Source organism: Sminthopsis crassicaudata, chromosome 1 (assembly GCF_048593235.1).
Source record: "Sminthopsis crassicaudata isolate SCR6 chromosome 1, ASM4859323v1, whole genome shotgun sequence".
NCBI classification, from domain to species: domain Eukaryota; kingdom Metazoa; phylum Chordata; class Mammalia; order Dasyuromorphia; family Dasyuridae; genus Sminthopsis; species Sminthopsis crassicaudata.
The window spans coordinates 13948505-13966829 of record NC_133617.1 but is presented as its reverse complement, the minus strand read 5'-3'; the positions used below and the strand labels follow the sequence as shown (position 1 = coordinate 13966829).

The 18325-nt window shown below is 59.2% G+C and overlaps 2 protein-coding genes across 6 annotated transcripts; one reads left to right on the top strand and one right to left on the bottom strand.

Annotated features, from left to right (window-relative positions):
- Positions 1-1712: 1712 nt before the first annotated feature.
- ZMAT5 (zinc finger matrin-type 5) lies at positions 1713-16957 on the bottom strand. Of its 5 annotated transcripts, none has more exons than XM_074294467.1 (7): positions 16941-16957; positions 16554-16677; positions 10056-10210; positions 9270-9332; positions 8463-8543; positions 6624-6729; positions 1713-1939 (listed from the first exon to the last, which is right to left on the bottom strand). In XM_074294467.1, exons 3-7 carry the CDS (start codon positions 10180-10182, stop codon positions 1810-1812), a joined length of 507 nt encoding a protein of 168 aa, XP_074150568.1. In that variant the 5' UTR covers positions 10183-10210; positions 16554-16677; positions 16941-16957; the 3' UTR covers positions 1713-1809. The 5 variants fall into 5 exon arrangements, with proteins under 5 accessions (XP_074150568.1, XP_074150596.1, XP_074150578.1 ...); XM_074294495.1 differs by lacking the exons at positions 16554-16677; positions 16941-16957 and adding exons at positions 10307-10398; positions 16369-16547; XM_074294477.1 differs by lacking the exon at positions 16941-16957 and having other exon boundaries at positions 16554-16691.
- Positions 16958-16961: 4 nt separating this feature from the next.
- On the top strand, positions 16962-17983 carry UQCR10 (ubiquinol-cytochrome c reductase, complex III subunit X). The gene is made up of 2 exons (XM_074294510.1): positions 16962-17163; positions 17824-17983. Exons 1-2 carry the CDS (start codon positions 17014-17016, stop codon positions 17863-17865), a joined length of 192 nt encoding a protein of 63 aa, XP_074150611.1. The 5' UTR covers positions 16962-17013; the 3' UTR covers positions 17866-17983.
- The last annotated feature ends 342 nt before the right edge of the window (positions 17984-18325 follow it).

The following is an 18325-nucleotide window of genomic DNA, read 5'->3' as shown; positions in this document are numbered from 1 at the left end:
TCCATGCTGATAACTGAAATTCTAGCTCTCCGGAGCTGTCTTATCATGGACCTCTTTTGCAAATGCAAAAATCCGGGGGAGAAGGGCCACCCCTTCCTAAAGGCCCAGTTTAAACCTGGAGGGATCCAGGAGTTCCCAAGTCTGGAAGCTGGAAGGGGCCTTAGCCATTATCTCCTTATTTACCATCAAATACCCCATCCCCAGTGAGATGCAAGGACTAAAACACGGGGGTCTGCCTGCTGTACCGCACTGCCTCTGAGAGCGCCCTGAACACCTAAGAAGGGGGCTGGCAGAGACCGAGAACATGGAGAGGAACGCAGCGGTACCTAGGATGGGGCCACAAGGGCTTTGTCCCAAGGCAGAAACTTTGAGAGGGCGCCATCTTGTTGTTCTTTCTTGGACCGTGGGGAGAAAGCGTAAAAGATGGATGGATCCCTTTGTGACGAGCTTCGTCTCTTGCCTTCACCCCCGTAACGAGGGGTCAGCTCCAGGTGAGCCCCCTCCCAGCAGAGGATGGAAAGACAAACACAGACCCTGGAACCTTCCCGACGTGACCCGGAGGCAGCCCTCCCATGCTGACCTGTGGAGCTGGGGGGGGGGCGGGGCTTCTCAGCTCTTGTTCTGCGTCTGACGCCCGCCCCAGGAGGCAGAGGAGGGGGCTTGGGGCCTCCCACGCTTAGCCTCCCCTCTCTTCCTTCCCAAGGCCCCGGCTCCCCCCTCCCCCATCCCGGCCCGGCTGCCGGGCTTGCTGGCCAGAGCTGGGGACGGCGGGAGCGGAACGTGGACAGACTTTATTTCTTTCCTCTGAACCCGGGAACAAGCAGAACTTGGATTAAGGTCGTTCCGGCCAGTGATTGTGGGGAGAAGAGTGGAGGAAGGGGGTGGGGGCCTGGCCAGAGGCCTAGCCCTGCGTCTGCGTGAGATTGTGTGTGTGACTGTGGGCTGTGTGCAGGAGGGACCCCGGCCCCAGCCCTGGGGTGGGGGTCCCTGCTGGGTATGAGACCCCTCAACTGCCGCTTTCCGGAGCCGGGCCCTTGTGGATGAGCCGTCTCCCCCCTCCCCTGCCCGCGCTGGGGGCACGAGACCCTCCGAGGTGAGCTGGCTCCCATCAGCCCCTCCCCATGCCCAAGAACCCGGCAGGATCATCCGGGTTGTGAAGGGAGACGGGAAAGAATCAGGATTTTCCTGAGTTGAGGGGCCCACAGACCATGTAGTGTTGCACTGGGGGTCGCGGGGAGTTTCGGGGTTCCCTCCCATCCGCACCTTTTACCACTGACCCCGAAGTCTGCTCCTGTCCTTCACCGGGCCCCCAGAGGAGGCCCCTCAGGCTTCCCGGCCCAGCGGGCAGCCCCCCCTTCCCACAGCATCCCCCGGCACCCCTCCCCGACCCATATCACGGCTGACTTCCATCTTTACTGGCGCCGGGCGGCGGCGGGCTCCACAGGGCACATCCCCGGCCGGGAGGCTCCGCCTGTGCCCAGGGCACGCAGCACGGCCCACAGACCGCGAGAGCGGAGTCCAGGCCGAGGCCCCGGGGCGACCTTCTGGGCGGGTTTCCCCCCCCCCCAAGCGTTCCAGGCGGAGATCGGAACCGCCCCGCCCCCCTCCCCTGCAGGCCTTTTCTGCTAGGAATGACGGAGGGACCCCGGCCCAGGGGGGGAGGAGGGGGCGCTTCCCCGCTGGGGCGGAGGCGGACACTGGACACCACAAGCTGAGGCTGGAGCCTTTTATTGGGGTCTAGGAGACGGGGGGGAGGGGCCGGTGCCCCGAGATCCGGAGGAGCCTCCACTGCAGGCGACGGCCTCGTTCTCAGCCCCACTGGGCGGCGGGCTGCGGGGGCCACCCCCCCGGGGGCGGGGCCCGCAGGGACGGCGGCAGCTCCTGGATGGGCGGCCACCCGGGCGGGTACTGGAAGACCGCAGGCTTGGCCGGCAGCGCGCTAGGAGAGAGGAGCGGAGAGTTAGCGGGACCCTCGGACCCTGGGTCTCCTCCCTACCGGGCGACCCCCCCCCCCCCGTTCCTGCCCCGCCCTCCCACCCCCCAGACAACCGAGGGGGCCCCTCAGGGCAGGGACTGAGCGTGGATCCCTGCAGAACCTTCCCCGCCCCACGGCCCCTCCTCTGCTCATCGGCTGCCCCCCCCCTCTTGGGCCCGGGCTGGGGGAGGGCCCCGGATGTGCGGGGCCTGAGCCACCTGAAGAAAGCTGCTTCCCGGGGCGGGGACAACCTCCCGTTAGAACCCGGGAAAGGGAGGATTTGCATTTGGACCTTCTAGCTCCTAGTCCAGAGCTCCTTCCACTGCCCTGCCTCAGTTTCCCCATGTGTAAAGTGGGGGAGGGGAGACGGATCGGCTGATCTGGGGGGCCTGTGAGGCTCTGAAGGTCTTCGGATCCCGGGGGGATCTCGGTCAGGCTCTGGCCAGCCCGGCTTCTCCGTGCCCGCCCCCCCATGCCTGCTCCTCTCCCCGCCCCCTCTCAGAGCTCTTTACTGCCGCAATTCAGGCTGAACGAGCGGGGATTCTGCTGATCCAACAGGAGGCCGTAAAGTGGTTTATGGACGTGATTTACGCCACTGAAGAGCTCCCCAACCGCGTGCCTGGGGGCGGGGAGAAGGGGCTGGCCACGCGGCCTGGGGAGGGGGCCGGCCGCCGAGCCCAGCCAGGAGAGAGGGAAGGCCCCCCCCCCCTCCACCCCCTGGAGACTCTGCAAGAAGCAGGGGTCCGAGCTGGCTCTTCCTTTGCCCTCGAGTTGCCAGGCTCCAGCCAGGGGCTGGCTCAGTGCCCGCAGCCAAGGCCCGTCCAGGCCCTCCGGCAAGGAATCACCATGGGAGGGCCACCTGCCAGCGGCTGAGGCTCTAACTCCTCCGGCCCCCCTGGAGCAGGGCCAAGGCGGAGGGACCCTGGGGACGTTACCGGAAGGGGGCACTGAAGCCACGTGTCCTGACAAGGGGGGGGGAGGAACTGGGGGAGAGACACGAGGGTCTGAGGGAGAAAGGCTGCAGAGAGGGCATTTCAAGGTCAGAAATCAAAAGGGACTTTGAGAAGCAGCTCGTGACCCGGGAGTCCAGGGGGAGAGGGAGGCCGGGGAGCCCCAGCTCTGCTCCGCCTGCCCCTTGGCCTCGGCAGACTTCCTCAGCTGCAAATAAAGGGACTGGCCTAAACGTTGGTCCCCAGAGTCCATTCCAGCTGCATCCTTCTCTTACCTGCTCCAAACTCCCCGGCCACCCCTCCCCCAGGCCTTCAGCTCTGAGACCAGAAAGGCAGAAAGGGGGGGGAGGGGGGATGGAGCAACGCAGAACCGGCCCCCTGAGCAGACAGAAAAGGGCGGAGCCATGAGGAGGGACAAACGAGAACTCTGAGGGGCCGGTCGGAGCAAGGAGAACGGAGCCGGGCCCGGCACGGATGCCAGCTCTGGCCTGGTCCTGTCCATTCAGTTCTCTTATTAGATGTGAATTTAGGGGCAGGAGGATGGCAGAGATAGGGTAGGGGGCAGGGGGTGGCAGACACATGGGGCAGGGAGAAGCCTCCCTTTGAACCTTAATCATCCTGGCTAAGACAGGGAGTCCTGAAGGCTCATGAACCCCTTCCCCTCAACACCGTCCTGATGCTGACAAATAGGCTCTGTTCCCCAAGGCAGGCTGGGGCCGGCACCGCTCACACCTGGAGCATGGGGCTGACCCTCGCCACTCTGGGCCGTCAGCACGACACCTCGGGGTGGTAGGAGGGCCCATTTTACAGCTCATATCAGTCAAGTCGCACACCCTAGTTACTGACAGCTCTGGGGGCCTAAGACTGGGTCCTGTGCTCTTTGTAATTTAAGGTCAAGGCCTTCAAAGGTTCAGTACACACACACACACACATACTCACACACTCACATACACACATACACACATTCACACACACACAAACACTCATACACACACACACACACACACTCACTCATACACACACACACTCACACACTCACACTCACTCACACACTTATACACACACAAACACACACATACATACACACACACACACAGTCATACACACACACTCTCACACACAGTCACACACACACTCTCACACTCACACAGTCACACTCACATACTTATACACACACTCACACAAACACTCACACACACACACACACTCACACACTTATACACACATACAAACACACACAGTCACACATACACACACATACACACTTACACACAGTCACACTCACACACTCTCACACACAAACACACAGTCACACACACTCACACTCACACACACACAAACACACTCACAGTCACACACACTCACACACACACAAACACTCATACACACACACACACACACACACTCACTCATACACACACACACTCACACACTCACACACTTATACACACACAAACACACACATACATACACACACACACACAGTCATACACACACACTCTCACACACAGTCACACACACACTCTCACACTCACACAGTCACACTCACATACTTATACACACACACACACTCACACACACACACACACTCACACACTTATACACACATACAAACACACACAGTCACACATACACACACATACACACTTACACACAGTCACACTCACACACTCTCACACACAAACACACAGTCACACACACTCACACTCACACACACACAAACACACTCACAGTCACACACACTCACACACACTCACACACTCACTCCAGAAGTGATGGAGAAGCCCGCCTGGCCCGGAGGAGAAGCAGCTGCAGGCCAGTGTGGTTCGCTGCTGCTGGGACCAGGAGACGGGGCTACAAGCAGCTTTTCTGGGAGACAAGGGAGACTCGCCGTTCCCTGAAAACAGAGGCTGCGTCGTTATGAAACCGCAGGCTGGGCTGCATTTGGAAGCGAATGAGGGAACAAAAATGGCCGAGGTTCCCGAGACACACATGACATCTGTCATGAGAACGAGCCCCCACAGGAGAACGCTGGCCAGGGGCCAACTATCCCCATCACCGCTGCCTTCAGCATCAAAGTAATAGCTTCCCACTCAGTAGTCCGGTTTTCTAGGCTGGAACAGACCTTTAAAAACAAGAATTAATCCTGGCTCCTAGCACCCTGGGGAGGCGGGCAAAGGAAGTGCTGGTGCCAGTGGCAGCTGAGAAAATGGGGCACCGGGGGAAAAGTGCCCAGATTGCTCAAGGTCAGAGGCAGAAGGACCTGGAGAAGAAGTCCAAGAACCCTCCCACCCAGAGGCTGCTCTCCATAGCAGGCTATCCAGAAGAAAAGAAAACCAGGGATTCTAGACGTGCCAAAGAGCCTCCGAGGTCACCCTAATCCTATACCTTCGACTCAGAATTTGGAAGGTCCTCAGAGGTGGGCTAGCCCAAACCCCTCACGGTACCAGGCCACGGAGGGGAAGGGAGGCCCACAATCACAAGTTCTGAGCCAGGGTTCGAATCCAGGGCTTTTGACTCAGCCGATTCCTTTTCTGCCCTTTGAGGTCATATGTAATTAGGAACCAGCAGCCCCGGGAATTGATCCTAAACAAGTAACGGCAATGGTCGAGGGAACGATAGCCTGGGAGGAAAAGACACAGGGAGAAACAGTGGCTGCCCTCGGCTACCTGAAGGGCCCCCTCCTGGAAGGGGATCGGTCCTTCTGCTAGGCCCGACGGGCAGACCGGCTCAACGGGACACAACAGGTGAAGGGGCAGCTTCTGGGTAGGAGCCGGGGGCAGCTGGATGGTGCAGTCAATAGAGCACCGACACTGGAGACGGGGGACCCGAGTTCAAATCTTACGAGCTGTAAGACCCTGGACAAGTCACATCACCTTGAGGTTTTTTTTTTTTTTCTTTGTAGTTTTCAAAATATATGCTTATAGTTTTCGGCATTCACCTTTGCTAAACCTTGTGCTCCATTTTTTTTTCTCCCTCCCTTTGACAGCAAGTAATCCAATGTAGTTAACCCCGAGTTTTGTACCAGAAAAAAAAAAAAAGAAAAAGAGCAGGGAGTCGGCCATTCCTAGACTTCAGAAATGAATCCCGGTTTGGGGGGGTTGAGGTCCTGGGTTCAAATCTCAGCTCCATAACACAGCGGGCTATGTCCCTTTAGAGTCTGCATCTTCCTGCAATGGATGGTGTGGAGGAAGGGGCGCCCGCACTGCTTTGCCTCTGGCCCTAAGGACCATGGGACCTTCCACCCCGTTCTCCCCCGTGAGCTCCTGGAGAGCAGGGGCCACCTCACGTTTCTATGGAGGCCCCAGCCTGACCCCGTAAGCATTTACTTCCGTCTCCAAATCTGAGGGTTAGCCTTGGGCACAGAGAGTGGAGATCAGACGCAGCCTCAGAGTGGCTTGTGGCCCTAAGGCTCGCCCCTTAACTACTCTCCTCATCAGTAAAATGGGGATAATAGCAGCCCTTCCCACCCCAGGTGCGTGAGGACCAAAGCTCTGGGTCAGCCTTGGGTTTGAAATCTGATTGGGCCTTTTTGGGAGGGGTCCCAAGGCCCCGAGGGGCAGGGACAGAGGCCGGCACGTGAGGAGCCACCGTCCACCTGACCGGGCTGGAGCCACACGTGGACCTCAGCGGCCACACAGGTGCCCTGGGAAGCAGGGGGCGCTCTGAAGGGGAGGGGCCCCTGTCGGGGTGGGTACCTGCTGCTCTGGGCAGAGCTCCGCCGCTGCGCCCGCTTCTCCAGCCAGTCCTCGATGCCCCCCTCGGGCACATCCACGACCTCCTGCTCCCTGGACAGTCTCTCCTCTGGCTCGGGGGAAGAGAGAAGGCAATTTGAACACAGGCCCATCTTTGACCCGGCCGGGCAAGCTCGGGGGAAGCTCCGGCCCTTCTCGAGAGCCGGTCTGGAGGTCACCACGGCCGGCAGCTTCTCGGGGCTCTGCGCCCGCCCCCCCCCACTCCTGCGGCCGCTGTGCCATACATCCCTGGCACAAAGACCAGGGCACCCGACCCCCACCAGGAGGCTGGCTCTCTCACTAAGGGGCAGCCAGGCTCTCCCTCCACCAGGCTCCTTCTGGCAAGTGGGAAAGAATCCCCCTCTCTGGCAATCAGGGGGTGTCCCGTGGGGAAGGCCCAGAGTCCTGGAGCGAGAGCTGGATGCCCCGGGAGCCCCATCTACAGATGAGGAAACTGAGTCCCAGCGGGGGGAGGGGCACAAGTGACTGCGAGTGACTTCAGTGTCAGAGGCGGGCCCGCCGTCCCAGGCTCCGGTCCTGGAGCCCCAAAGGGCAGCGTGGGCAGCCAAAGTGGCCCACGGGCGGGTCCGGTGGGGGAAGGGGTCTCCAGTGGGGCCCAGGGGATCCATGCCCGGGCCTGACACCCCGAAATCTGCTCCCCAAGATGAGGGCTCAGCCAAGGGAGAGCTGGGAAATGGGCCAGATCTCGGCTGAAATTCAGGGGGGGCCGCGGGGAAGTTCTACATTCACAAGCACAAGGTGGGGAGGCGGGGCTGGACTCCGCTGGCCTGAAGAAGATCTAGGGGTCTGAGTGCACGGAAAGCTCGGAGAGCCAGTGCACGCTGGGTGCCACAAGGGCTGATCTGGGCCCGGGAAGGGGCGGGGCCACTGTCAGAGCTCAGAAGGGGCCGGGTTCACTCCTGGAAGCTTGGGGAGAACTAGAGCGCCGGAAGGCGGGGGTCCAGGGAGGGCGGGACGAGGGGGGGGGGGGCTGGAGAAAGCTTGGGGCCCCCAGCCTGCAGTCTGCGCTGGGGGGGCGGGGAGCGGATCCGTCTGGCTCGGCAGGAGGAGCGGAAGCGCCAGCCTCCCTCCCGCCCCGTGCCAGCTAAACACCATCTGGCCGCCAGGGGAACAGCCAGTCACGGGAAGTCGGCGCTGCCAGCGGCCCCGGCTCCATATGCCCAACTTGGCCAGGCCGAGGGGCGGGGCTTCCGCCCTTGGGGGAGGGACTCCCTGTCGGGCTCGTGAATATTCATAGAGGCGTGGCTTAGCCGCCCACAGATCTGGGGAGATGACCACTGGGTGGGAAGAAGAGTCCCAGCCTCCCGGTCACAGCCCCCCCCCCCCCATTCGGGCCCTCGGCCTTCCAGGCTCCTCCTCCCACAGGCCCTCCTCCCGATCCAAGGGAGGATTTCCCGGCATCCCCTGGGGGGAGGCCCCGGCTGTTCCCCAGGGCCGGAGGGCTCTGCCGAGGCCAGTTTCGGCCAGCAGGGGGAGCTGTCGCGCTGACCTCTCCGGCCGCTGGACGCTAGCCCGGGCACAGAGACGGGCAGGCGGACATCCTGGCAGGGCCAGGGCATCGCTCCTGCCCCCCTCCCCTGGCCCAGCCGTCTCACTGCGTGCCCGCGCTCCCTCTCCGGAGGGGAGGGGGGCGGGCACCCCCGGCTCTCCCTAGTTACTTTTTAGGCTGCCCCCTCACAGCCCCCCCCCTGCAGCTCCTCCCTCAGCCTCAGCTTCCCATCCATAAAATGGGCACGATCCCAGTGCGGCTCCTCAGGCTGAGGGCGCCCCCCCCCCACTCACCGTGCACCTGGGCCGCCAGCTGCTCCAGGTCCCCCGACGTCATGTGGGAGAATCGGCAGTTGGAGTCAAAGTCACACTGACCTGAGACAGATGAGGGGAAACGGGGGCCTGAGGGAGGGAACAGGAGGAGGGGGAGAGCACGGACCCCCAGGGGGAGAAGGGGAGGGAGCACGGACCCCCAGGGGGAGAAGGGGAGGGAGCATGGACCCCCAGGGGGGGAGAAGGGGAGGGAGCACGGAACCCCAGGGGGGAGAAGGGGAGGGAGCACGGACCCCCAGGGGGGGAGAAGGGGAGGGAGCACGGACCCCCAGGGGGAGAAGGGGAGGGAGCACGGACCCCCAGGGGGAGAAGGGGAGGGAGCATGGACCCCCAGGGGGGGAGAAGGGGAGGGAGCACGGAACCCCAGGGGGGAGAAGGGGAGGGAGCACGGACCCCCAGGGGGGGAGAAGGGGAGGGAGCACGGACCCCCAGGGGGGGAGAAGGGGAGGGAGCACGGAACCCCAGGAGTATTAGTGGGGAGGGAGCACGGACCCCCAGGGGGAAGAAGGGGAGGGAGCACAGACCCCCGGGGGAAGAAGGGGAGGGAGCACGGACCTCCAGGGGGAAGAAGGGGAGGGAGCACGGACTCCCAGGGGGAAAAAGGGGAGGGAGCACGGACCCCCAGGGGGAAGAAGGGGAGGGAGCACGGACCCCCAGGAGTAGGAGTGGGGAGGGAGCGCGGATGGGGGGGGAAGGGGAGGGAGAGGAAGGAAGGGAGCGCCTGGGTCAGCAGCTCAGGCTGTGCTCCTGCCCCCCTCTGGGCCTTACCTGTCTCCAGAAACTTCCTGCAAGGCCTTTTGTTCTGCTCCTCCACCAGAATGGCCGCAGCATCTGCCGGGAGAAAGCGGGAGCCAGTGAGGACGGGCAGGGGCGAAGAGCCGAGGCCCAGGGAGGGAAGGACCAGCTGCTTTGGGCCCTTCTTGGAGGGCCGGGATGGGCCAGAGGCTGGGGACTGCCCGCCGCGCCCCGGGGCACAGAGACCCTGGCACCGGTCAGGCCCTTCTCCTTGGCCAGGAGGCAGAACCAGCAGCTTCTGGCAACAGGAAACCCTCGGAGCTGTCCAAGGTGCCCGAGGCTGGCCACTAGAGGCTGGGAAATGCCCGTGCCCACCGTCAGACGGGAGTCACCCAGGCTGGGTCCTGGGTCACCCAGGCTGGGTCCTGGGGACTCCCCGTCTGCCACCCAGCAAGCCTGGTTCCTCGCCACCCCCCACAGCTGGCACCGCCAGGGGAGCAGTCTGAGTGGGACAATGGGCACAGACTGCAGCTTGGCAGCTGGGTCCTCCCTAACCTGCCTCCTACCCCCTCCACCCTCTGCTGCACATCTGCCAGGCAGACCTGGGCCCCTGCCCCCCTCCCACCGTCGCTCCCTCTCCAGACTCCAGACGTTGTCTGGCTGTGCCCCCTGCCAGGAGCGCTCTCCCTCCTCCCCTCTCCCTCCTGGCTTCCTTCAAGCTGACGCCCCCCTGCTGCAGGAGGGCCTTCCCGCCCCCCCCAGTCTCCCCGGTCCCCACCCCCACCCCCTCCCAGGCCCGGACCCTGCAGGGGCACCCACCTCGGAAGAGGTCGTACCAGACCTTCTTGGCCCTCAGGTGCTGGACCCCGTTCAGGTGCTTCTTGCGGTTGTGGAGGTTGTCCTGGAAGGAGCGGTCACAGTAGTCGCAGAAGTACCTCTTCCCCATGGCCCCCGAGGCAGAGGCTGCTCCGGCTCTAGGAGGCAAGCAGAGAGCCGCCCTTCGCCAAAGGTCCCGGCCCCCCGGGGGGGTGGAGGAGGCCGCTTTGGCCCAGGGACGTTGTGGTTCTCACCTATACTACAACAGGGAAACTGAGGCAGTGCGCCGTCCTGCCGAGGAGGGGAAGCGGCCGGGGCACCGTCCCTGGCTCTCTCCCGGTCGGATCTGACGGGGTTGTTCAGGACCCATTGGTCAATAAATGAGCCTCCCGCACAGTAGGGGCCCAGCCCCGTACGGCCCCCACGCCCGCTGCTCCCTTCAAGCACCCCAGCTTTCTCAGGCTGGTCCAGCGGCCTTTCTTTCTGAGTGCTGACCGCCCCCCACGTCCAGACGCTTTCACAGGCCGGTGCCCGGTCTGGACGTCCCTCTCCATCCCCTCTGATTCTTCTCTCCCTTCAAAGCCCCGGGGCCTCCTCCTTCACGAATCCCTCCTGGATTTCCCCTCATCTCGCTCCTGCCTCCGCCTGCAAGCCTCCCTCACTTTGGGCCACTTCCCCGGGACCCTTTCCCAGCTTCCATCGCTCCTCCCCATCTCAGGCTTCTCTGTGAAGCTGAATCATGTCCCCCTTGCACCCCAACATCACTGAACCCCTTTCAGCCTCCTAAAGCTCGGAACAGCAGCTCCAGGCTACCAGAGCCTGGGCAGGGGCAGTGATGGTAACACTCTGTGATAAGGTGTGAGCAATCCCCCGGACGGTCATTATTCCTGCCACATCCCTGCCGCTCGCCCAAGAGAATGCGGCCTCTCCGGGCCCTGTCCCACGTGCACAGACCTAGCATTGAGTCAGAAAGGGGCTACAAGGGCAGCCGAGGGCCTGCACTGGCTGCCAAGCCCAGGCTGCCAGCCTGACGGGCCGGGAACACTCAGGCGGTAAATTTAGGCCCAACAAAAGAAGTCCTAGCTTTCCCAGCAGGCTCCTGGAACAGAAGTGGGCCCCGCTAAAAATATCAGGACTTCAAAAGAGCCTCGGTGGAAGTGCCGGGATGAGAGGCCCGATGTGGGTGACTGAAAGCGGGGGCGACGTCAAGGAGCCCGTCGCCATCCTGCTGGCACCGGGGAGCACCCCTCAGAGACAGGTGCCAGTCTACACACCAGCCCGAAGGGGCACAGAAGACTGGGCCACGAATAAGGCCTGCACGGGTACAAAAATGCACAGGGGAGCCACAGGGGTGCAGGGGAATGGATGCCCTCCCTCATCCGGAGGAGGGCCAGGGAGCACAATGGGCAGTGCCAGGCTGCAGTCAGAAAGCCCCCAGATCAAATCAGCCAGGTGACACTGGGCAAATCTCCTCACTACTGCCTCAGTGTCCTCAACTGTAAAATGGGATAATAGCAGCACACCCTTCCCAGGGAGGTTCAGAGGATCAGATATTTGTAAAGTGTTCAGTACAGTGCTTAGCACATAGTAAGTACTTAATCCTTTTTTCCTTCCTTTCTTCCCTAGAAACCCCAGCTTTTGGTCTTTCTTGGACCTCAGAGGATTCTTCCTTCCTCACTACCTCCTTCCTTTTTTTCCTCCTCTTCTTCTTTTCCTTCCTTCCTTCCTTCCTCATTCTTGTCTTTTCTTCCCTCTTTCCTTCCTCCCTACCTCTTTCCCTCTCTCCTTTCTTTCCTCCCTTTTCCCTCTCTTCTTCCTTCCTTGCCTCTCCCCTTCCTTTCTTCCTTCCTTTCTCTCTTCCTCTTTCCCTCTTCTTTCCTTCTCTTCCTTTCCTTCCTTCCTCTCTTCTTTCTCTCCCTTTTTTCCTCCCTCTTGCCCTCTCTTCTTTTCTTGCTTCCCTCCTTCCTTCTTTCTGTCTTTCCCTTTCCTTCCTTCCTTCTCCCCTTCCTCCCTTCCCTCTCTCCTTCCTTCCTTTTCCCTCTGGCCCACGTTCCACCTTGGACCTCAGACAATCACTCTTGCAGTTAGCTTTCTTTGGCTGTATTTTTTTAGGACTCCCAAGGCTTTTAAAGCTTTGTTGATAAAGGCCCCATTTCTTAAATTTATAAGAAAACAAGTCATTTCCTAATTGATAAATGGTCAAAAGGTATGAATAGATAGTTTCCAGATGAAGAAATCAAAGCTACAGCCATAAGGAAAACGTTAAATCACTATTGATTAAAGAAAAGCAAATAAAAAAAAAAACCAAAACAACAACAACAACAACAAAAACCCTAAGATACTCCTTTCACACCTAAAAGATTGACTAAGACAATAGAGAAGGAGGAAAATGACAAATATTGGAAAGGATGTGAGAAAATTGGGACACTAATACACTGTAGGGAGAGTTGTGAACTGATCCAACCCATCTGGAGAATAATTTGGAATTATGCTCAAAGGATTATAAACCGTGTAGACCTTCTGACCTGGTAATACCACTCCTAGGTCTCTATACTAAAAAAATTTAAAAAGAAAAAGAAAATGATTTCTATGTACAAAAGTATCTATAGCAGCTCTTTCTGTGGTGGCAAAGAACTGGAAATTGAGGGGATGCCCCTCAACTGGGGAATGGCTAAAAAATGGTGTTATATGATTTTGATGGAATACTATTGGGATCTAAGAAATGACAAGCAGGGGGCCGCTAGGTGGCGCAGTGGGTAGAGCATCAGCCTTGAATTCAGGAGGAACCGAGTTCAAATCTGGTCTCAGACACTTAACACTTCCTAGTTGTGTGACCCTGGGCAAGTCACTTAACCCCAATTGCCTCATCCAAAAAAAAAAAAAAAAAAAAAAAAAAAAAAGACAAGCAGGATGCTTTCAGAAAGACTGAAGTGAGCAGAACCAGGAGGACATTGGGAAAGACTGAACAAAGTGAGCAGAACCGGGAGAACATTACACACAGTAATAGCAATATTATAATGATGATCAATTGTGAAAGACTTCGCTATTCTCAGCAATATAATAACTGAAAACAATTCCAAAGGATTCATGGCGGAAAATGCTTTCCCTCTCCAGAGCAAGAACTGGTGGAGTCTGACTGCAGACTGAAACATTCTTCTTAAAAAAAGAACCGTTCTCTATTTTTCTTAGGGGAGAGGGGGGTTAGGTCTGTTTTCTTTCACAGCATGACTAATCTGGAAATGTTTTGCATAACTGCACATGGCTAACCTATACGCTTGCCATCTCAGGGAGGTGGGAAGGAGAGGGTTTGGAGCTCAAAATTTTAAACAAAGAATCTTACAAATTTGTACATGAAATTGGAAAAAATAAAATAGCTTTTGGAAAAAAAAAAAAAAAAAAAGAGTCTGGAGAAGCTAGGTGATGCAGTAAATAGAGCATCTGCCTTGGAGTCAGGAGGACCTGAGCTCAAATCTGACCTCAGACACTTAACACTTCCTGGCTGTGTGACCCTGGGCCAGTCACTTAACCCCAATTGCCTCAGCAACAACAACAACAACAAGAATCTGACTGAGGTATTTTGACTGGAAGTGAAGAATTCTTTCCATTCCACACCCCACCTTCCTCCCTCCTTGCCTGCGGTCTCTGCTGACTGCAAGGGAGATGAAATGGCTGCAGAGACTGTACACAGGAGGGCTCGGGACTAGACCTGCGGTTTCATTACCACAGAGAACTCTCCAGTGGGAAAACTGCGGGGAGAAGTTTAGTGCCTTTTTTGCAGTTTACCAGTAGAGGCAGCCAGGATTTGCCTGGGGTAGTTTTGGGCCTGGGTCTTCTCAGCTCTGAACTCACCTTTCTCAAAAGGGCTCAAGTTAGAAATCGCAGCTGCAAAGGACCACGGAGAACCTCATGACAGAGAGGCTGCTCCCCGGGGGTTAACTGGACCCCTGTGATGTTCTGTCGGCTCTCAGTTGTAACGCTTCTCTGGGAGCAGGTTCCTTCTCTGTCAATCCTTTTCTCTGGGAGCAGGTTTCCTGGGAGGCTTCTGGAGCCCCCGGCCACAGCGAAGGGAGACGAGAATGAAACCTTGACTCTGAACCTCCTAGAGTGCGGGAATCAGACTCTGCCTCCGAGAGTGCGGGAATCAGACTCTGCCTCCGAGAGTGCGGGAAGTCTTCTCCTTGACCTTCGGCAGACTGACTCTTTCCACACTGTCGTCTCCTTTTATCCTCCCAGAGAATGGAATTGTGGGAACTACTTACAACCAATGAACTTGCTCCTTTGAAAGGTGTGAACTCTTTCCCAGAAGCCTAAAGGTGTAAACTCCTTTGAAAGGTGTGAACTAGAGGATTGTTAAGTACGGACTTAGCCCTAGTAAGAACCTGACAGACCCGTCACCCCCAGTGGCTGCTCCCCAGGATGGGAATGCTCCGCCCCGTCCCCGCCCCAGCCCACTTGTCCGGCGGCTCTGGAGCCCTCAGAACGAACAGCGCCCCCCAGAAGCCTCCCCTTTTCAGCTGGGTTTTACGCTATGCCTGTGTTAGCTGGCTGGGGTCTTATTGCGGGCCCTCGCAGATCCCTCGGGCTGGCGCTTCTCAGCCTCGGGTCTCAGGACCTCATCCCACTCTTCCCAGTGATCAGCGCCTCCCACCCAAAAGCTTTTGTCTCCCCGGAATAAATCCGCTGCTATTTACCATAAAAGAAATAAAATCTGATGGACTGAAAATATTTCATTCTCTAAAAATAACAAGGATTGACTTGTCACCTGGTAACGGAAATAATGTTCTATTTTCCTGAAAATACTTCGGGGGGAAGCTGGACGTATTTTTGCAACTCTTGAATATGGAGCTTCACAGGACTCCCGGCTCGGGTCCGCATGCGCTCTGCTGGGGCGGGGTTCTGGCTGAAATCTAGGAAACATTCCCGGCTTCTCGAGTCACACCCCGGCCGGGGGCCCGGGGCTGGGGGGCCAGGCGAGCCAAGCCGTAGAAGCATTCCGGAAAGATTCTGGTCTGGAGAAGCCCTTAAAGGTCTCCGCCCCCCACGGTGAGAAGCACTGGTCTAGGGAACCGCAGGGCAGCGAGGGGATGTGAGCCAAGGTCTCAGAGGCAGCAGGCGGCGAGGTCAGCAGGTCACGGGTCAGAGGTAACCCGAGCCCTCATTTAGAGAGGAATAAACTGCAGCTTAATGAGTGGGAACGCACGCCCAATGTCACACAGCGGCAGGCGGCGGAGCTGGGACCCTGCCCCGTTCAGAGGCCCTCGGCAGCAGCCATAGGCCCTGGAATTAGCTCCATCAGCACCAGAGCTCCTTAAAGGAGCAGACACCTTGCTTTAGCTCACGTTTCTACACCCTCCACTCCAGGGCAGAGGGCTCTGAATACAGTAGGAGCTTAATAAATGTCCGTTGCTGCTTTGGAGAGCTGTGCCCATTCTGAGCGCCCCATTTGAGGGGGGACTCGCAGGCAGGGCGGATTCTGCTGAGCCAGCAGGGACGTGATGGAGCCTGGGGCAGTGTCATGGACGGAAGCCTCCTGGCTGGGGAGATAGGTCCGGGGCCCCTCAGACCGGAGTCCTTTCCCTCGGCCGGATTCTCATGTGCGTCATTGACCTTATTCGGCGGAGCTCCGGAAGGGACAAGATTGTCTTATCCGTAGTGCTCAGGACAGAGCTAGTACACAGCAAGTGCTTAATAAATGCTTCCTTCCTGGGCGGCGGGGAATGAAATGACAGGGGAGGGGGCCGTCCGGTGGTCATGGGTTCTGAAGTCCGGGCCAAACGGGACTAAAATCGGACTTCTAGAACTCACTGCTTCCCTTCTAGACCATCTTTATCAGGAGAGACCTGGATTCGAATCCTGCCTCAGTCTCAGAGGCTTTCTAGCCTAAGCAGGGCCGGGTTTTCCTCGGAAGCCATCTGGCCAGATCTTGTGTCACGAGGAGGAGGGGCCCGGGAGGTGTCGGCGCCTCCACGAGCAGCTGCTCCGCCCCGAGGGCCAGGTTCTCACCTCCGAGGTGTCCAGTCAATCAGCCCGGAACCTCTGCCTGAGAGTCCCAGGCTGGGGCGTGTCAACCTTTAGGCACCTTTCCCAGTGAGAAAGTAAAGGGGGGGGGGGGGGGCCGGGGCACAGGCTTAGCTCGTTATCTCAGCGCCCAGGAAGCGCTTTCCCCTTCGTTCGCTCATCCCTTGGTGACTCTGAGCCTCAGTTTGCTACTCCGCGGGATGGGCCACAGCCCTCCCCCCACCCCCTCCCCGGTGCTCTGCAGCGTTCAAAGTGCCGCGGCTGGTGGTCCCTACTCCGGGCCCGGGGGCCCTCTTACCTCCCCGCCCCGAAGGGACTCGGGCTTCCACTCCAGAAGACGCTGCGGGGGCGCGCCCCCCTCCGGCGCGATGGTTTTACCCGCGTCCCTGCCCAAAACCAGCGAAGACGAGCCCAAGTGTTCACTGGGAAAGGGGAAGGGGGAAACCAACTCTCCCGTCGCGCGCTCCCGGGAAGGTAAGTTACCTGGTGTCGCAGTCCCGCCCTCTTTTCTCGCGCTGCTCTCTGGGAATCGTAGTCGGTCTCTAGTCGTCAGCCTGGGGCAAAAACGCCGCTCCCAGAAGCCTTTGGGTCCCGGATTAACGAGAACCTGCGAGGGAGGGGAAGAAAAGGGCGTCCTTAAAGTGCGCTGCACTCTGGGAGATGTAGTTCGACCTCTCCTTTTGGCGATCTTGTAAAAGCAAATAAAATTTTTTAAAAATCGATTCTTGGATCTTCTGGTCTACATATAGTGGGAAAGAACTTTATAGTAAAAGTTTAAATTAAAATACTATAAGGTGGAAAGTTCAAAGGACGCCAAACTTAGAAATGAACTACAAGTCCCATGAAGCTTCGCGCGAGAAAGCTTCCCACCTCCGTGAAGAAAAGGCTGAAGCGCAGGCGCGGGCGCAGGCGCAGAGGCGGACAAGGCCGGGCCGGCGAAAAGATGGCGTCCCCTACGATGCTCGGGCAGTTGTACTCTGTCTTCTTCCGCAGGTCGTCCTCCTTCGCGCTCACCATCGCCGTGGGCGCCTTATTCTTCGAGCGCGCCTTCGACCAGGGCGGCGACGCGGTCTACGAAACCATCAACCAAGGGGTGAGGGCGGGGGAGGGGCTCTGACTGCCCCTGACCTTGGGCCTCGGGAGGACTGGAGACTGACCCTGGGGCCGGGGCGGGAGACCGGGGCTGGGCTCGGAGGGGGCGCCCCTCCCCTCCCCCACCCTCATGTGGCCCAGGTTTCCGGTTTTGCAGAGGCGGAAATTGAACAGATTGACAAAAGTCACAGGGTCGCGGCTGGGAGAATGGCCCCCTTCGGGGGAAACTGAGGCGGGGGGAGGGAAGGTCGCTGACCACGGTCACACGTGGAGCCCAGAGCGGAAGGAAACGGGAGCTTGTATGGACCGGTCTCCCGCTGCTACAGGGGCCCGGGTGGCGCGTCTAGCCCTCCCGTGTCTGTCTGTCTGCACGTGTGTCTGTCCGGTGCTGCTTTGTGGTGACCCGGCAGCCTCGTGGGGGGGAGGGGAGAGGGAAGTCCAGTCCTGGGTTCCGATTCTGCGGCCTCCTCCAGCCCGGTCTGGACCAGTTAGATTCCGGAGTGGAGCAGCTGCAGGGCCTCCTTTAGGGCTGGCCGGAGTGCGCTGGGAGCCCCTCCCCCTGAGAGTCTGCTGGGAGCCCCTCCCCCTGAGTCCGTAACCGCTGGGGGGGGGGGTCGGGACCCGGAACCTTGCACTCAGAACCTTTGTTTCCCTAACGCAGAAGCTGTGGAAGCACATAAAGCACAAGTACGGGGCGGAGTAGCTGCGGCTGGGATCTCGAGGACCCGGCGCTGGCGCAGAGAAGACCCGGACGGTCGGAGGCTGCTCGGGACGTGCTCTGAGAACCTACAAATAAATAGGATGTGAATTTATCTGTGAAACCTGCCTCTGGGTCGGTTCTGTCCGTGTTGGGGGGGGGCGGGAGGGGGGAGGAGCACCAAAAACTCCCCAGGAGTCGAGTTCTGCCCAGGGACCTTTGAGGAAGTGGGCGGGTACTGGGGCCCCCAGTGGGGTCTCAAACCCCCAGGGCCCCCCACATCCCGGACCAGCCTGCGCCTCCTGCCCTGGCTCTGCTTCCCCTGATCCTGGCAAGCATTTAGTAAGCACCTACTGAGTGCCCCGGATACGGGGCAAATCCAGGCCCTGCCCTCCGGAGCTTAGGCTCTCTAACGGGGCAAGCTACATGCAGTAGAACCGGGCCAGAGGGCCACCTGGGGGGGGTA